Source organism: Spinacia oleracea, chromosome 4, assembly GCF_020520425.1.
Source record: "Spinacia oleracea cultivar Varoflay chromosome 4, BTI_SOV_V1, whole genome shotgun sequence".
In the NCBI taxonomy this organism is placed as follows: Eukaryota; Viridiplantae; Streptophyta; class Magnoliopsida; order Caryophyllales; family Amaranthaceae; genus Spinacia; species Spinacia oleracea.
The window spans coordinates 62,303,871-62,323,936 of record NC_079490.1 but is presented as its reverse complement, the minus strand read 5'-3'; the positions used below and the strand labels follow the sequence as shown (position 1 = coordinate 62,323,936).

The following is a 20,066-nucleotide window of genomic DNA, read 5'->3' as shown; positions in this document are numbered from 1 at the left end:
TGGGACTGAAAACAGTTATTGTTTATATTAATACACATGAGCTTGTTCATGGGCTGAGTCTAGAATAGCTGGTTATGATGTGAAGCCCGCTCAACTCATTAAAAGCCCAAATTGTAAGTTGCGCAAAAGGGGTTGATTGTCTAACATATATGACGTCATCGTAAGTTTAAGGTGACAAGGCTAGAATACTAGTCCGTAATGGTATTATCCAAGGGATAGTTTGATTCAACTCCAAAGTAAGATCCAATTGTGCTAGCGATCCAAACAAGTTGAGGGGTGTATTATCATTTATCAACAACTAAGGCGCCTTCCCTTGTTGGATTTGCTGAAGCAAAGCTGCAGCAAGTTGCAAAGTCGCTTGCAGTCGTTTCTGAGGATCAGCTTCCCCATCATCTTGTGCATTTATAGTCCCCTGTAGTCCCACTGGATTCGTATGAGTGAATGTTTCTGTTTGCGTTGATTGCTGCTGCTGCTGCTGCTGCTGCTGCTGCTGCAGCATACTAAATGGTGATGGTGAAATGTCAGAGGATACCTGATTTGTTGTGTATCTCGAGGAAAGGTTCTCATGCTGATTTCCGGTGAAGCCAGATGATCTATAAATGTCGTTAGGAGTTTGCCTTTTCAGACCCTGAGCCAAAGATGGAAGCTTGTGTTCATATCCGATACTACCATCGTAATTAACACTGCCAGAATTCGAATTATTATATCCTTCAGACACAGGATATGCATGCAATGTAGAATCCATAGGGACAGGTTGGTAACCATAGGATGAGAATAGCGATGGAGCTGAAGTTTTAATGTTTCCTTGTAATGATGCATTATTCACTCCTGAATTTTCAAGATTCGAGTAAGAGACTGCCATACAAGAGGGACCTGATGACGATTGCAATTTGCTGTATGATGTGTCAACATGGGAATAAACAACTTCTCTACCCTTGTTCGCATACTCTTCAGGACCAGATTCCAAGGTCGGACTTGAAGGTTCTAAACTTAAAACAACTCCAGATATACTTAACTTTCCAGGAATTTTCAGTACATTCTCAGAGAAATCTGAAGGAGGAACAAGAAACAAAGTGTTCCTATCATCCAACTTAGCCACTGCAGCTCGCTGCTTCTCACCCAGATAATGCATAAATTCATTATAATATTCCATATCACCATCATTTGCAGGAACGAAAAAGACAACCCAAGAGCAGGCAGCCTGATAGTAATGCTTTGAAAGCATATCAAGCCCTGTCCGTGCAGTGCAATCCAGCAACTCTGGCCTGCACCACAAGATTTATCACTGTGTTACCAGAAAACATGGACAAGAAACATAACATAAACATCATGGAACTTTTTCATGTATATCATAATATTAATTCTTGCTGTTTCTTTCATCTTATCGTAAGCCAGAATAGTCTAATTTTTATTTTTATATTCTATTAGGACAGGTAAATAGAGGCAATGAAGCACAGTACTAGCTCTAAAAGGTAACTTCAGAAAGTCATGAGATAAGGTTTGTACTAACAAGAAGAAATCCATGACTTTTCCAACTGGAAAGCAACGAGCTCGGCAGACAGGAGTTCCTCCCTTTGCAATTGTACCCTCCCATTTCCATTCCTTTGGTCCTGGCTTATGCAACTCTGTACTTCTTTTCCATTCTACTGGATTTGATGACGAAGTTGGAGGAGCATGAGATGATCCCCAATTGTCATGCCTATCCCCTAAAGATCGATTATAGCTTGGAGGATTCTCCGGTAGTCTTTCTCTATATGGGAAGGGAGGCCTTGACTCATCTGATAAAGGAGGTTCAGGAGCAAACCCATGGAAGACATGCTTATCCTGTTCTGCATTATGCAAAGGATATTCAGGAAGCTCATCATGAGGAAAGGAATCGATTTTCATTTTCTTTCCACCATGATAGCTATAAGTATCTTCTGGCAACTCCCTTGGATCTTCTGGATATGGATTTTTTCTTCGGAAGTTTTGAGAAGAAAAGTCGTTAAATTGAGAATTTCCATCTCTAAAAGGACTTCTACAATATCCCCGCCGCCGTTGTGGTGAACCTACGTCTGGCCCAAGTTCATGGAATCTTCTATCTTCATTGGAGCCACTTGTATGAGTCCATTGGGACTCCAACCTACTGAATTTCATAATATCAGGATCTCCATATTCCATGTCTGGGAAATGGGGGGTCCTCATGCTTGGATCTTCAGATTCTCTGACATTTCTCCTACTGCGTAAGTGGTCAGAAGATCCAGTCCGAACAGTGGACTTAAAATGTGGAGAAGCAGGAGCATTTGGTCCCGTAATCCGCCTCCCACCAGCAGATGAAGCATTCTCTTTCCTAGCAAAAGAAATATGCACACGTGGATTTCCAAATAACTTTCCTTGGAGAGTTTCTTTAGCCCTGCAAGCTGATGCTAGATGCCTGAACTGGACAAACGCATATGTACGGCCGGGAAATGCAGTTATCTTGTCAATATCTCCAAATGGAGAAAAAGCCTTCCTTAAAATCGCTTCATCCACTTTCAAGCATGATGGAAACCCTATCCATAAAATTTCGGTTGGATGGTCTGTGCCACGTTCATTTATCCTCGGACTATCTGGGAAGTATGCATCAGGACTAGCATGACGCTTTCTAGATTCCCTTGGTGGAAATGCTGAACTTTTGTTTCGAGGTTGCACCTCATCTCGATGTGGCAAGTACAATTCATCACGTGGTGGAGCAGATGACTTATCCTGGGATCAGAATCTAATAAAATTAACTTGTATACAAGGAAGAATAACATTAAGCTGAAAATTAAGCAATCTGGAACATATCATGTTACAATAAGAGTAACGTACGGATGAGGTGCTGATATACAAGGGACCCCACAAAGTAAAATCTAATATTTCACAAAATAGCCTCTCGCCAGATCTTTAAAAACACATGCGGTTGGGAACTTGGCATCCCTGGCTTCGCAAGTACTTAACATTAACTTTTCAACCAATTAGCGACAAACTAGCAACTATCACAGAAACTGCACGAGCCAACACTGCTTCGTAACTACTTAACCTAACTTCTCAACCAATAAGTTACAAACTAGCAACTACCACACAAACTGACAAATCATCACTTGAAATTTTTCCTTGCTTCAGAGGATTACATTTGAATGTAATTTAAAATATCCAGCAAGGACCGCACATTACAAACAAAAAGCTTGTAAAGATTTTAGCTTAAAAGGTTAATATGCAGACAAGTAAATTCTAGGTAAATAGACTTCACCGATGACTAGTATAACACCACAGGCAATAGTTAAGACATAAAAAAAATATGAAGTCATTGCAGCAAAAACATCCTCATGCTACCCAGATGCGCAAAATTATAATAAGCAAATCTGTATACATAGCTTCCCCAAAACAAATGGACATAAAATTTTCTAAGATATACAGTAGAAAAATATCTGTAAGGAGTGTATATGACGCACATATAATGAATAGACAGACATATGCACCCAAAACGTCTACTCCTCCCAGAGAGATGGAGAATGGGAGAGTCATCAGAATGTGGAAGAGAGATTTGTCTGCTGGATGCCAAAACATTTAGATATTGTTTGGTGAAGCTCAGTAATAAAAAAAAATAAAAACAAACAAGACGATATTGAGATTCAACCAAGAAAACATAGTTCAGGCTCCCTAAAGACAAAATGACACAGACAGAGATGTTTCAATAACTGCGAAATAAGGCAGTTCATAGGGGCAAAACAAAATGAGATAATTAAATTAATCGGATCCATAGTTAAAAGCTTAAGAAATCAAGACTTCAGAAATGAGGAAGACGAATAAATTCATCGAAGAAATAAACAAGCTACCAAGAGAACTGCTCAGCAATCAACCTCCCTTATGAAGGTAAAATATCAAAGAAAGTTCAAAATTTCCATCAATTTGCAGATTGTCATCAATAAACATTTACATGGACCAAAAGCACCATTCCTATCAGTATCCGTGATGAATATTGTAAATAAAAAATTTGCAAAAAAACAACTGGATCAGATAGTGAGAAAGGAATCCAATATTTTCTCGATAAAATAGAATATTCAACTGTACGCTGCAAAACTAGGCATGAAGGTACACTCATGAGAAAATGCAAAAGACATTTCCACCACTATCTTACATCTCCAATGCAAGAGTAAAGAATCCTCATATTCTTCAAAATGCCAATTTATATAGAAACAATGGCTTCCTTTTTAGTTGAAAATAGAGCCAGCATCTAGATAAACATTTGTCACACTGTATGCAGACTATGCAACACGAATTATCTTACCGGATGAAAATATCGTTTGAAGCATGCAGCCGAGAATATAAATCAACTGTAAACTAAAGACCTAAACTATCCAAGATATGCAGATGCCCATGCACATAAACAAATTCGCCTTTACAATGGCACATATGGAGATAAAGCCACACCAGCCACAAGGATACAACCCACACAACAACATATGTCCACGCACAGATAAACAGGTGAACAGGCAACACATCAGAGCACCTAAATATGAAAACCAGTGCACTAACCACAACACTACTAGAAGGAAGTTCACAAGTCCCTGACAACACATAAAGGTTGGTTGGTCATTGATTATGTAAACCATTATCTCCTAAAGATACAAGTAAAATACATGATTAAAGAGCTGAGACACATCATTTACAGCAATGCAAGAACCATAAATTGCAAGACATCCAGAAGTTAGCAAAATACCACATACCTTCCCATCAAAACAAAAGGGCTTTGGAGAAGTTGCGAGGGAAAAAAGCAGATGCACGCTTTTGCACAGTAACGGGCCCTAGTTACTTTTACAAATATAATAAGATTGTAATATGGTATAACTTTTGCAATTTGTCAACCAGTGAAGTTTCTAAGCAGTAGCTTTCTGAGCATCACTTCAGAAGCCGCTTTAAAAAACATTGGAGAAACATTGCTAACTCTTAAGGTCAGGAAAAACTAGAGATGTACAATAGTTCCATGAGTGTGGGATTAATTATCATCAAGAATCACCTTTATGCTTAAACTTCTTAACTCCCTTCACGGCTTCCCTACATTTATTCACTTTTATCAACAACTAAATGCATATAGCCCACACAGTTGACAATAAGTTACACATTCTTGCTACAGAAAGTAACATTTGCCAATAAAATTACAAAAATAACATGTTATTTTCGTTGCATGGACCTCGATGACAAAGTTTGAATAAACAAAATTCTAGATACATGAAGTCAGAGGATAAGCATGGTGAGTGCTAAACAAACGAGAACATTCATTTTGGAGCCAGGAGATAATTAACGGAAGAAAGAAAATGTGCCTCCACCATTACCCATAACCGAGACATAATTATGTTCATTTAGGGTGTCCTCTAAATCTCTAATCAACTTGAAAAAACAAGTCTGTTCAGATAAATTTCGATTCATATAAGTGGACTTCATGTGAAAAGAACACCTCACTGAAAATCCTAAAAAGACAGCTCTGATATGCAGATAAACAAGTGAATCAGACTTGGGACAGACAAACAATCTTGGTTCTTAAACCCTTTGCTAATATAAGGAGTTCAGGCCCTTCACAAATATGAAACTATTCTGTAAGACATTGTAAACGGAATTTAAGAAATGTTTCAATTTGCATAGAAATTTTCCACATTGATCAAGATCATACATACCAGTGATCACAAAATAAGAAAAGCCATACACACAAACGCGACAAATATTCCTCAGATCCTTCAATTTATTCTAAGTACTTGCATTACCAATTGACACTCCAAAATATAGGTATTAAATTCGTATACCACACTTTGATTTCAATTCAAGTACGTTATTGTTGAAAAGTTAACTCCATGTAGCCATATAGAAAACAGAAAAAAGAAAGAAAGAGGGAACAAAATATGTGAAATATACTAAGGGCCTGAGATAAATTTTATTAGTTTTGGATGAGTACATTGAACAAATTAATGCCGAAGATGTGCATGTCTTTCAGAATTTGAAAATATAATCAACGAGAACTTTGTCTCAACATCCATGTCCGATTTCAAGATAAAATACGTGTTTCCTCAGATAAGAGTAACAGATATCAAACTACAACTATGATGAGGCAATAATGCCGCAATATTCAGTCAACATGTGTTGTTGTCAATTGTCTTCAAGTTCAAAGAGAAGCTCAATCTTTCACCACGTATATAAGGCATATACTATCATAACACAATGACAAACACTTTCCTCATGAGTTGGTTTGGATTCATATGGAGAACTGAAATAGCAGGACAATACAAATAACATCTGCAGCAAAGATGTTAATTTGATAAAGGTGAAGAGGGACGTTATAGTTGCATAATGCTTCAAGGCATCTCTTGGCTTATTTGGTTAAATAAGAATCTTAGGAGTTTCTGAGATAAGTTCATTGCTGTGGTTAGTGTTTGTATACCGTGTGATCTACTTAGCACCTTTATAGCCACTGGCAAGGGGTACTACCTACCGGGAACTTCTCATACTAATATTCAGCAGAATATGGTAACCAAGATTAGTTGTGTACTCAATTCTTTCTTTTCTTGTATAAGAAAATTTTCTTTTATCTATAAAAACCATGTATTAGCTAGCCAGTTCCATCCAACTTTAATTGATGAGATAATTTTCTGGTGGAGTTCTCTTCCATTGCTTTCTGGACATCGAACTGAGAAAATTAAGCAGATCACAACTGCAAACGTAGACCAGTTTGAATGTTGGGGGAGTTATAAATTTTAAAATTGATAAGATAGCTATGTCCAGTATCCTAGTTATAACATATCTCTAACCCCTTTTTTTTTTTTTTAATGATCATGCAAATTATATTTGAAATCTGATCAGTTTACCCTTCACGGAAATGAGCAGGAGACACGTTCACGAAGTTTCTCATGCTTAAATTCAACCAGATAACCTGTAGTGCATCTAGCTTGAGTTGGGAAGAGGATGAAACTTATTGAGTTACTTTTCATTAGGTTCTCAACCATCCATCTCCAGGGAGAAAGCCGACACATAAATGGACCAGCTTGTTTTATTGGGTTTTGAGAACATAAGGAAAGCCACACTGATTGTGAATGCTCATACCGCAACAAGGACAGTATTACTAAGCCTCCTTTCCATAAGTACAGGATACAAGCTTATCGACGTGTCATCATAGTTGTACAACACCTTTGATTATACATCTAGTAAACCCAATCCCCAAATGATAAGTGCATACATGGAACTGTAGTCATTGAACAAAGGTGCATATTCAGTTCGGTAAGGATCTAAAGTGGCTAAACTTCTTTTGTGCCATCAGTAAAAGGTTGATATAAGGCTATTACTCTGTTAAACTCAATTCTACAGCAACTGGCGCCCAACATCGATTTCTGATGATATGTTCGATTATGCTCGTATGAGAATACTACACCTTAAAGGTGGATGATAAAGCTCACGCTTGTGCCCCCCTAAGACTTATAGAGTCCTTTCACAAAACACTCAAGCCTTTATAGTTGAATCCTAATTGACATTCATGCCTAGACACATGCATCTAGACCTTCCCAAGCCTGCTTATGACAGGAACCATCATGGGTTGTTGCTGTTGTTTGTTGGTTTCAAATGATAAACTCGACTTCACAATATTATGGTTCAGACATGACAGGGAAGCATGTCAGATTCAGCCATTCCGCAAGTGTAGAACACTGTCCACATGAATTGTATGGCGAAACACGGTGGAAATTGCTCCGAGGAAAAGCTTTTTAGAACAGGTTTTCACAAATCAAATTAGTGTGTGGCCCGGACAATGCCCCGGTTGCAACATTGAAAAGTTTAAATTTTAGAATTTTCTTGAGCTCAATATTTGACCAAAATACTTGTATTCCAAAGAGTGAAAAGCATTCATTAAGTTCGCCAACCCAGACAGACTACGTCATTTATCATGACAAGTAATTTAAAAATTTACCATCATGGCAAGTAATTTGTATAATTTATTTTCTCGTGGAACTAAGTGCGTCCAATTAATAAACACCAAATTAGATATATATGCAGCTATGAAGGGCAGTCCTACAATTGATGATTATGAGACTTATGACATCATGTTTCTTTGTGGTTGTCATAATGCTTTAATTATTATTATTTTTTTCCAAAATCGTCCATAGAAATTAAAAAGTCACATGGAAATTTAGTTGCTTTAAACTTCATTTTAACATTTATTTATAAATTGATGGCTGATTAAGATGGTAATGAGAGTTATCTTCCACACTTGAGGTCTGGTGTTCGAACCTCATTATATTGATTTTTGGTTGTCCATGACATCACATGACATAACACTTGGTGAGTGTAATGGGGAGAGTACTACGTGGCACATAGACGTTTTACACAACGCCTTTTAATATATTAGTATAGATGTTGATCCAGTGATTCCCAGCTATTACTTTATACTTTCCACATAGTATCTTTAGTTCTTTACTCTACAGATTGCAACTGATGAGATGACACTTAAACCAGGAAATCTGGCTGATATGTGTCAATGCCAAAAAATGATGTCGTAAAAACTGAATGTATGTTAAAATTATCCTTTAATTTCTTTTTCCTGATGAATTCTAGTGTGCCCTTCGACCAGGAGAATGAATCTGGCAATCACTAAACTCTATTGCAGTCTCATCGTGATACTCATCATTCCCATAAAAACCAATAGAGAAAGTCGAGCAATATGCCACAATTGGGGAATTTAGACACTAGCAGAACATACAACGCAAGCAGGACTGTTACCGAAATTGACAAAATCAGGGCTTATGCTGAGAAAGATATTACATATAAGGTGCATAGTGGAAACTGGAAAGGTTTCATTGCAATAGCCAAGGAGAAATACTAGGAAATAGCATATCGTATATATATCTGAATTTGATTGACGTTGGAATAGCAACTGTGTGGTGTTATTTTATCAATTCAATTGCTTCTTAATTCAATGGAATTGTTGTTCTCCACAGGTTGAGAGTGGAAGGTGCCGTGCAATTTCCATTATTTTGTGGCATACTACTTATCTCCATTTCAAATGGAATAAGAAGTTGACCACATAACTTTTGAGTATAATTGAACTGATTTTATAAATGATAATCAAGCTGCATAAATTTCTTATATTTTGTTTAGTTACATATGGTCATTGTGAATCAGATAAAACGCTATATTGGAAACTGCCTCGCATACAGTCATCCACCTCACTCGGCCTACCTGACCACAATGGAGAAGTTCTGTAGCGGAACTTTGGTGGTGCTTTAAATGCAGGGTTAATTCATTCTTGGCAATGATGTATCTAGGTTTAGTATCAAAGGGGATGTTATTTATACCTTCAACAATATATTAACCATTATCCAACAAAACCTAAATTTTTTGACATGTATGAGTCTCGGATCAAATGGTTCATTTAGCATCTTTTTTGGCACAATTTGCCGACTGGAAATATTTTTGAGGAATCAATAAATTCAGTTAAATTTATATTTCTTGAGCACTTCTTATCTTCCACCTTAATATTCTGCCACTTAAGGTTCTAATCAAGATTTCTTTTTCCAAGAGAGACGTAAGATAGCAGCAGTTTTGCCAAGTAAGATTCATAAAATTAGAGCTGTATCATTTGCAAACCACTTAAGCATTGAGCGATCGCAGAACATGAAATTTGTTCTAGACCGCTTCTGTTTTCCCTCGTGAATCTCTTCAAGTTTTCCTTTCTCTATTAAGAATTTGTATTTGTATGTAGATATGGGTTGTCGTTCTCATTATCGCCCATCCCTGCATCAGGCCATTTTTGCATCCATGGGATTGTCCTCACGCTGAACATTCAATCATCAATCAAAGTTTTCATTGTGATATCCTTATGAGTTCCTTTTGGATATGTGTTGTCCCTGAATTTTCTGGGGTTTTCGGGATCTAGTTGCTGGAGTAGTTTTTGCTCATGAAGTTTGGTTTGTCAAGTGCTTCGGAATCTTACTCCAGATTTTGGTTGATTCTGCCAGAGTTCACAAGTGGTAACTAAGCTCCTGATTACAGTCTTCATTGATCTATTTCTTTGTGCAATTACTCATTCTTTAGTTTGTCTTTGACTGTACTATTGATTGTATTAATTAGATCTTTGCTTGCAATCCTAATAAGGCCATTTTCTTTGTATTCCCTGCTTTTAGTAGTTAGTTTAGGAGGGTAGATAGATTGAGAGTGTGGATATGTCTCACCTGTACTTGCTTTTTGGGTCCACGGGGCTATTTCAGATATGAAAGCTTCATCATGTATAGCATGGTTGACTGCCCCTAATTAAGGGTTAGGGAAGTTATCATCGTCTAAAGCTAAGAATATGTCATAATCATCACGACAGGACTATAGCTAGGTTCTATGCCTTTAGAGAATTTGCTATAACTTGGTGGCGTCCATGTTTCAAAGCACTTTTGTGTGAGCATGTAAAGAATCCTGAGATCAGCAGAAGGATTATGAGATCACCTGACTGTGTCAATCTATTTTGTGCTAATAACCAAAGTTATTTCCATATATCGTACTATCGAAAACCTGATGGTGTTTGGCATGACTAATTTCATAATTAGAAATACTTCTAAACCAATGTGGAAGGGTTGTAATTCTTACTGAATACTTCATTTGCTGATCGTAATTCGAGTTAAGTATCTTATTAATTCCGGGGTGAAGAACAAGTTACTTTCATAATCATCTCAAATCTCAAATGTACTAAACTTTCTGAACTTGCAAAATTCCATACAATCATCATATTCAACTCCAAAACAAGTACATAAGCACAATGTGTGACATATAAATGTTGGCACAAAATGACCAATATTATGACGAAAACGATAAAGGGTAGACAAAAGAAGAAACTAACCGACTTGGCAAACTCAATCCTAAGAGGCATCCCTCCAAGACTAAACCCCTGAAGCGAATTCAAAGCCGCAATAGCATCGTCTTCTCGGATAAAATTGACAAAGGCATAGCTCCGACCCGGATGATACGCAATGTTTTCGAGGTCTCCAAACCTAATGAACTCATCAGTAAGAGTCGATTGATCAATGTGGTTCGACAAATTCCCCACCCATAAGTGCCGAGAAGGAGGATTCTTGCCCCGACCAGACTTGCTTTCCTCGAAACGAGACGATGACGAAGAATGATGATTCTGGTGTCGCGGGTGATGATGCTGCTGCTGCACATTATCCCTTCTTGAATGATAATCCCTTCCAACTCTCCCACTCTGCACAACAACAAAATCACAACCAAATTAAAAAAAAAAACCCCACAAAAATTCAATCAACAATAGTAAACAAAGAATGGGTACTAAATGAATTAAATTGAATTGAAAAGAAGAAAGAAAAACCATTATTTTTGCAAGAGATTCTTCCAAATTTCGCAGAGAATTTGAAGTTTGACAAGTTGAAGAAGACTGTAATTCTACTTGAAGAGAGAAAAATTCTTTGGGGCTGAGAATGAATGAGTGAACGGAGATGGTAGATTTGGTAACTGGCGATGAGATTGAACAAGTGAAATTGCGGTTAGGAAAAGGTGTTTTGGGGACTTTTCTAGGGTTTGGTAAACAAGGAGGTTTGCTCGATTTTATCGATTCGAATCCCTTCAATCAGCTGAGAATTCTAAGGAATTGAGGATCACCCTAAAATGTCACGTGGTTTATGTAAGTTGGTCCAAAATGGAGGCTGTCCACTCTTTTCACCTTATTTTCACTTAGGCCCTGTTTGGTATGATCTAAAATATTTTCAACTGAAAACTGTTTTACATGGAAAATCATTTACGGAGGAAATACATTTTCCTATAAATTTTCCTTTGTTTGGTATGCAGGAAATTGGTTTTCCTTTCTTATCATTTTACATTGTTTGGACAACTGAAAAGCAACTATCAACTACCCATTTTTCTCTTTTCTTTTCTTTTTTATCCTTTACTTTAGGGACTGTTCTCCCTAATTTTTACCAACTACAGTAGTATATGCAAGTATATAACGTGGAGTACTAATAAGTAGAGTCAATAATAATCAAAACCTAAATATTTCACTAGTAATATTATCAATAACATATGATCAAATATCCAAGTACTCAAAAATTTCACAAGCTTAGTATATAGTATAACTTGAAAGAAATAATAGTTCACAAACTCATTATTCAATTTCAACACTCTAATCAAGCTCATGTTAGTATGAACGTAGAGACTTTACGAACTTTTGGAGCCAAAGCCTACGAAGTAATTCTCTCTTTGTTAAAAATGCTTTAGCTAGCATCTCACGCTCAACCAAATGATTAAAGGCGGCATCACGAACTAGTTCATCAAAATCCTCCATCTTCATTATCTCTTCATGAAGCTTTTCCACATCAAGTTGGTTGTTCGAAAAATTTTTAAGAGCACCAACGACTTCTCCTAATTGAGTAGATATTTGTTGCAAGTCACACCCTTCCTCTTCAACTCGAGTCCTCTTCCGATGTGGCCTAGGCTCTGAAGAAGTAGCACTCTCTGATTTAATTGGCCCATTTTCAGTAGTGGTTGTTGGCCCATTTTCAGTAGTGGTTGTTGGCCCCTGCCCACTCTCAATGCTAGTCACTTGAATGTCAGCAAATGACTTAGAAAAGTCTCCTCTAGCCATATCTTTGCCAGCAACAATTGATATTTCCTCATACATATCAATTTTTCGATTGAGATACCGCTCATGAGTTGGGTATTGCTGTTTAAAAAAGGAAGAATATTATGAGCAAGATTATAAACAAAACATGATCACAGTCCCAAAAGATGATTGTTCATGATGACAGTACCAAAAGAACTGCTCATGACAAGGAAGAACATTCATCAATGAACTGCTCATGATCACAGTACCAAAAGATGACTTTGATTATGCTCACATTGCTACAACACAAATTGTCAATAATGAATAAAGATATCAAGGCATGCTATACTTCAGGGGGATCATACAGCAAGCATATCACATAATCCATAACAAAGATTAATAGATAGACCAGTTACAATCAGAATAATTCTAGTTATCTTATGCCAACTTAAAGTGTCATGTGCTCAGACTAAAAGAAGAAAATGTGATGTCTCACAACACACTAATATGTTATTTTATTCCTCTCTTTTTACTATAAAAATGCACAAGTAATTTCTACCATATAATCAAATAACTATACCGGAATTAAAGTACACAGTTTCCAGACAGCAACGAATTGATGACATAACATCACATACCACAAAAACAACACTCTATTCTCAACTAAAAGGTCACATCCCCAATGCAAGAATCTTATTGTCACACATTATCAGCATATCAGGATCAATCCGCAAGTACGTTTATTGGTAAAGGAACTACTTTGCAACTTACCCAACAATTGTCATTCTATTGTGTTAAAGTGTCCATCAATCAAACATAAATCCATAGTTCAGCAAAAAAAACCCAGTTTGCAAATAATTAAGAGATGCTAAAAATTATCACATCAGCAGCATAAATCAGAAATTAAAAAGAGAAAATAGCACCAGAAAACTTATGGCTATTACTTTTTTTTTTTATCTTTCTTGTTCAACTTTTGGCTATTTCTTTTTTTGGATATAGTACTTCAAGCCTATGCCAGCCATCCAGAAAACTTATACCACCTAATTACCTACCTAAGCTTTGTATGATTATCTGCCTGCTCAAGTTAATTAATTTCGTTCAAGAAGAATACCATGAATCATCATCAATCAATCACCTCCACAACCAGTTAACTCAATTATGTTACCAGCAAGAATCAAATAATCAGTATATGTATTCAGCAAGAATCAAATAATCAGTATATGTATTTAGCAAGAATCAAAGTATTTATACTCACTTGGATTATTATAGGCTGATACACCAATCCAGCAAATGCATTGTTTAGCCAGTTTATCCAGAATATATAAGCACTATTATGAGTTGTAAATTATTAAACTAAACTACAGCAACAATAAGAGAAAAGCAAGAAATATTCAGCGATGAGTTATTTATTTACCTGAACATAAGTATTAAAAGCAATAGGAGATACTGTGACCATCTTCACGCTGTCATCACATCCAAAGCCAGAGGTCCCTCGAAGTTTTGATATTATTCCCCATGTAGCTCTCACTGTCCTCATATGGTTCTCAACATGATCAACGGTACAAGTAGTGTGAAATAGTTCAGAAATATTCTTTGCAGCTGCTACGAAAGAACTAGTTCTGAATGAGTTGTTTGGCCTGTTTCCTTTTCTCACTTCTTCAGCAAGAAATTCCAGCAATACCTTAGACATTGGTTTTGACCAACGAAAATTCGCTTTCTTTTCTTCTTTTTTCACCTGCATTTGCATTTGAAAAGTACAAATGTACAAAAGACACAGTAAAGAGAATCAATGAGAAAAATATAGCATTCTAATAAACTTTTCATTCTATACTCGATTACATATAAGTCTGCTCATTTGCACATTTGGGAGCTTATTTTCTCACTTAGAACTCCAGGCAAGCAAAGTTATAATACTTGGCCAGAAACAGAGGACTAAAGGAGTATAAATAAGGAGATTTGTTATACCATCCTTGACTAGTTCTAGACAAGCAACCAAAGTGCAAGCTTAATAAAGAAAATATGTTTCTGCAAGAGCAGTAGTCTAACGGCTTTCTTTTGTCAAGAACATAACAAGATTACAGCTTCATTATTTTCATACAACGCAAGAACATGTTTTACCAGGAATAAACAAAAACGCACATGGCTTAGAGGCCTCAAGCAGTCAAGTCTTAGTATCACTGTTCTAGTCAGTTGCCAGCTAATATATGCTCACATATCTATTGTGATTAATTGAATGAGTTTGATTACAATGTCCGAGGCTTCTTATATGCAGTCCACATCGCCAATGATATGGCCTTTCTCTTTTTCACACACTCTTTTGTTTCTTCTCTCACTTCCCTTCAAGTAAGTGGTGCTCTTGCATCTTGTGAATTCATCTCCATGTCAACTTCTCTTGCAATTGGGTCATTTGGATCTACGCCTCTAAGGTAGTTGTGTATCACACAACAAGCTAGAACCACATCAACTTGTGTTTTAAATGGCCAAAATGGCTCGGCATCCAAGACACGAAACCTCTTCTTCAGTACTCCAAATGCCCTCTCTACACACATTCTAAGTGAAGAATGGCGAAGATTGAACAACTCATTTTCATTTTCAGGAGGGTTGTTAGTATACTCTTTCAAATGATAATGAACTTTCCTAAATGGAGGCATAAAACCTTTACGGTCACCGTACCATCCGTCAGCCAAATAATACTTTCCTATATATGTAAATAAAATCACAAATCATTACCAAATTATCAATCAATCTACAAATACAAAAAATAAGAGACAACAAATACCTTGTGGTACCTTGAACCCCCTTCTTAGTGCATCACCTAAGACCTTTGAATCATGCGTAGAACCCTCCCAACAAGCAAGAACATAAGTAAACGTAAGGTCAAAATCAACAGCAGCTAATACATTTTGTGTCGTCCCACCCTTCCTACCGCGAAATCTATCTTGCATCTCAATAGGAACAGATGCACGTACATGTGTCCCATCTATAGCCCCTATGAAATCCTCAAACCATGGAAAGAACCTAGGGTTGTTTTGGATTTCTGGTTGAAGTGTAGATGTTGGTGGTTTTACAAATTCTGTGTACAATCGAAGGATAGCTTGAAGCACAACATGAAAATACTGATGTATGGTCCAAGTTGACCTAAAAAACCTCCCTCCAATTGCTCGAAACCTTACATTATGTCCCAGCAAGTGTAGAAATATAAGTACTTGCTCCTTCACACTCATTTGACGACATTCCCATAGTAGTCCCCTCTCAACTAAAATATTGCACAAGCTAAAATAAGCAGCGGGTGTCATACGAATCTGTCCTAGACAATGAGTATCACCACAATATAGAATACTATTGATATTAGCCTCCCTCAAACTATCCCTATTCACGTAAGGTTGCCTTATTATTTTAGGCCCTCCATTTCTAGACTTATAAACTTCAAGAAAAGCAAGAACATAACTAATAATGGCTGCCACAGCACCAACAATCATGCCTTTTAATTCACGGTTCATCTACAATAACATAAATAAACAACAATTATCAAGGGATCATTTCGGGGACTAGTGTAACCAACTAAACATTACCATACGGTAATGGACTTTGAATGTATATTTATTACCTAAACTGAACTTTGAGTTGATACTCTGTGATCAGACTCCATACTAGCATACAATCTGATAATCAACAGACATAAAGAAACAAATATTAGTTGAGGCAATTCATCAAACACTTGAAGGGCATGATACAAACATACAAAATATGGAAAAACATAGCCTTAAATTCGGAATTTTGCTCGTAAATTTAACCATAACTTAATTCCCTATTGCAGATGGTTACTCGAGTTGCTGAATACCAGTTTGAATATGTTGATTACACAAGCTCGTTGATGGATAGGGTATTAATTACTCTAATTAACCTTTTCATACTCTTGTTTTGGTCCCACAATCTGGCACAATTTCCTCCATTCACAAACTCTCTAGTCCTTGTCTAATTGTAGTTTATCAGTTTATCATCCACTTCAAATCTCAACCCTCCAATCAAAACCCAAAAAAAAAACTCGCTGGGAAATGAATATTTTCCGGCGACCATATTAACTGAGAAATTACTTGACCCCGATCTGATTTAACTAAACTCCACACCCAAAAGCAGCAAGGAAATTTCCAAAATTTTAACTTAAAATCCTATTAATACGTCTCTGTTTCATATTGAAGTATAGATCGAATATCTAACAAAGAATCAAACCAAATTTTGAGCAAAAAACCCAAAACAATAAAGTTGAACACAATAAAAAACCTAAATCAAATTGTATCAGATAGTAGAGAGAGAATAGAGAAGAGAAAAATACCTATTTCGATTTGAAGTTGCCCAACGCTGAGAGGAGGAGGAGGAGATTTGAGAGGAGAGAGCTTTGATTTGGGAATGAGAGAGAAGAAGGCTTGCTTTTGGAACGAGCGAATAAGAAATGGAAAACTGTTTTCCCTTCTTTTTTGGGGGAAAACGTTTTCAGCCATATGTAAAATCATTTTCAGCCCAACTTTTACATCAGAAATCCAGCCCATACCAAACAACGTAAAACTCGAAAAAGTGTTTTCCGGGAAAACCTTTTACGAAACAAAGCCTTATTTCATGTCTGATAAGATAAGATAGAATGAGATAAAAAAGGGACAATGAGATAAGATAAGATAAGATAAGTTTAGGGTCAATAAGATAAGATAAGATAAGGTAAATATAACATAAGGTAATACTATAAGTTTCAATAAGATAAGATAAGATAAGATAAAGGTCAATAAGATAAGATAAGATAAAATAAGATAAGATAAGGGTCAATAAGTTCAGATAAGATAAGATAAGAGTCAATAAAATAAGATAAGATAAAATAAGATAAGTTCAAGGACAATAAGATAAGATAAGTCAAATTCAGGTGAAGAGAACACTACCTTAATTGATTTTCTTTGATTTACATAAATTCTAAAAAGTATTTATAAAATATCAAAAAAGAATTTCTGAAATTACCAAAAATAATATTTGGTTTTTAATGATAACTAAGTAAACACTACTTACCCCAATACTATGTTAATCCCCACCCATCTCCAGCGCTCATGGCGGCGCCGGAAAGTCTGCTGACACGCCTGCAACCAATTACGCCGACACAACCCTAGAATTGCCGGCAACGACATACTTGCCCCGGAAGTCGACCTTTGTTTTTGTCACTTGAGGCCGGAAAATTTTACGTTCAATTTTTTCGTCGCCTCTCCCGATGATTGTCTCTCCTCTAGCCAGTTTCACAACATTGTTCTCTCTCCTCTCCCCCAGCTTCACCACGTCGTCCTAGAACATCCTAGTGACATTTGTTAATTCGGTCAGAGCAAATAAAAATGGACTACAAACTAGATCTGAAAAACGAAAACTAGACCTGAAAATAATTCATAAGAGAAAATCCATCACAAACGATGGACAAAATCGACTTGTTGTTTGGCCAACAATAAAATGGGGTTATTTCATATTTGCAGGTCATCCATGGTTTCCAGAAAAGAGGACAGAGGAAGAAGATGAATAACAGACAAGCAGTTGAAAAGTTTGAGGCGAAATACAGATAATCTTAGATAATCACCTAGATAAGTTATGGATATAACCAGCTAATATTTTGCAATGACAAAGGTATCCCATAGTGGTATTATCCAACACCTGTTTTGATTTATACCAATACTGAAAACCATGAATGCTATGGATTTTCAGGAAATATAGTTCGACCGTCCACGCTATACCACAAATATAGTTTTCTAATAACAAAACTAGTTGTGATTCTTATCGGACGATGGTTTGGCTATTAGCAAATATGAAAATGTAATGTAAATGACTAGTCATGTTATTATAATATAGGTTGCTATTAGGAATGTTTAAATATTATAAGACGAATAAATAGATAGGATAAGATCAACTGACATCTTTGGTACATGTAACCTAGGATATTTAAGATTTGCGTGTTCTTGATTACAAGGGCCTTTAGGTTCGACCGACCAAGCTAATTTCCAGTGTTCTAAATATTAAGTTGTCCGCGCGGGCGCACGCACCCAAACAAACTATTTTTTTTAAAATTATTATAAGGAATATAATTAATTACCAAAATATTAGTTGCTGGGGGAGTTGTGACTCCTACCAAACAATGGTTTTGCTACTAGGAACATACGAAATGGCGTTGTGGTTCACTTTAGTTCGTAAATTCCGTTGTTAACAAATTAGTGGCTATTAGCAACATATCAAATTTAATGCACACGACTGGTTTTGTTAATATTACGTGTGTTCCTATAAATGTAAAGAGATTAACTTCCATCTCTAATGAACTCCCACCAAGGATAAGATCAAATGACATCTCCGGTAAATGCAACCAAGGATAATTTAGATTTGTGTGATCTTGATTGTAATAGCCTCGTTTTTAAGCCACTTCGAATTAAACTATAATGATATTTTATTAGCTTAATTACCTTTCTAAAAATATATTTGTGAAATTATGGGTTTATGATTGACTATTATTTGTTATTATGTATTGTTAATAAGTAGAAGAAAATCAGATTTTTGGTATAACTGAAATTACTATATTGCCCTTAATAAGAAACTCATTTTTTCTTTCTCATCCTTCCCTATGTGTCATTTGAAGAGGCATTCCACCTCTTTGATTTGCTGTCATCTCCTCCATTATCCATATTTAGTGAGGCAAGTTCTTAATTTATCAACCAAATTAGAAGACCCGAAACCCATCTCATCTTCTTCCTCCTCTAGCTGGCATTTCTCAAAGGTCGGTTCTGTTTAATCAAATTCATCCATCATACGCTCATGTTTAGCCAATTCTTCCTTGAAAAATTAACTAGTTTCGTTTCAAGAATCACTCAATTTGGAGCATTATTCTAGGAGATAAAGCCCTTAACTGAGTGTTGCTGCTGTTGTTGTGATGTCACCACCAGATTCTTCTTCTATTATTTCAACAATCTTCTGATCATTTTGAGGTTATGTTATCTGAAAAGGAATTGTATATCTCTTCGACCTAATGAACTTAGGCTCAAGAATTACTAAAATCGGAACTATGAGTTAGGAGATACGATCTTATGAAGCTAACAGTTGCTGATGTCCATGTGTTGTTGTTGCTCTTCTTCCTTGTTACTTCTCACTTCCCCAACTTCTTAGTTGCGTTGTTGGCTTCTAAAGGGAAAGGTAAATTTTTGGTGATTAATTTATGAAGTTCAAGATAAAATCGATGGTCAAGATTAAGGGTTATCGTTAGAGATTAAAGTACGGGGATGTGTTCTGGAAGATTGAATTCAGATTAAAGCGATTGATGGTGATTGTGAAATGAGATTCTTGGAGGTTAGGTGTGACAATTGAAGGTAAACATTGTCCATCCACCTTTATAAAATTTATGACTTGTGTTTCCTAGATTTTAAGAATTATGTGAATTATGTGATTTATATTTAAGAACAAGACTTTTGAATTAATTTCAAGTGTTATGTTATTA

General features: G+C 36.2%; 2 protein-coding genes across 3 annotated transcripts; both read right to left on the bottom strand.

Moving 5' to 3' along the window:
* Positions 1–11,632, bottom strand: LOC110792789 (uncharacterized). The gene is made up of 4 exons (XM_021997612.2): positions 11,345–11,632; positions 10,859–11,221; positions 1,511–2,724; positions 1–1,265 (listed from the first exon to the last, which is right to left on the bottom strand). Exons 1-4 carry the CDS (start codon positions 11,345–11,347, stop codon positions 299–301), a joined length of 2,547 nt encoding a protein of 848 aa, XP_021853304.2. The 5' UTR covers positions 11,348–11,632; the 3' UTR covers positions 1–298.
* Positions 11,633–12,155: 523 nt separating this feature from the next.
* LOC110792790 (uncharacterized) lies at positions 12,156–17,032 on the bottom strand. Of its 2 annotated transcripts, XM_056826909.1 has the most exons (4): positions 16,905–17,030; positions 16,179–16,233; positions 13,986–14,306; positions 12,156–12,691 (listed from the first exon to the last, which is right to left on the bottom strand). In XM_056826909.1, the coding sequence occupies exons 3-4, from the start codon at positions 14,259–14,261 to the stop codon at positions 12,167–12,169; spliced, it is 801 nt and encodes a 266-aa protein (XP_056682887.1). In that variant the 5' UTR covers positions 14,262–14,306; positions 16,179–16,233; positions 16,905–17,030; the 3' UTR covers positions 12,156–12,166. The 2 variants fall into 2 exon arrangements, with proteins under 2 accessions (XP_056682887.1, XP_056682888.1); XM_056826910.1 differs by lacking the exon at positions 16,179–16,233 and having other exon boundaries at positions 16,905–17,032.
* Positions 17,033–20,066: the final 3,034 nt, after the last annotated feature.

Bases quoted from the DNA above. Each gene is read 5' to 3' on its own strand.
- LOC110792789 (XM_021997612.2), bottom strand. The intron at 2,725-10,858 runs GTTAGTTTCTTC...TTCTGATCCCAG, and splicing joins GGATTGAGTTTGCCAAGTCG to GATAAGTCATCTGCTCCACC. The intron at 1,266-1,510 runs GTTAGTACAAAC...CTTGTGGTGCAG, and splicing joins AAAGTCATGGATTTCTTCTT to GCCAGAGTTGCTGGATTGCA.
- LOC110792790 (XM_056826910.1), bottom strand. From the start codon at position 14,261: ATGTCTAAGGTATTGCTGGAATTTCTTGCTGAAGAAGTGAGAAAAGGA. The intron at 12,692-13,985 runs GTAAATAAATAA...TTTTTTAAACAG, and splicing joins CTTTTAATACTTATGTTCAG to CAATACCCAACTCATGAGCG.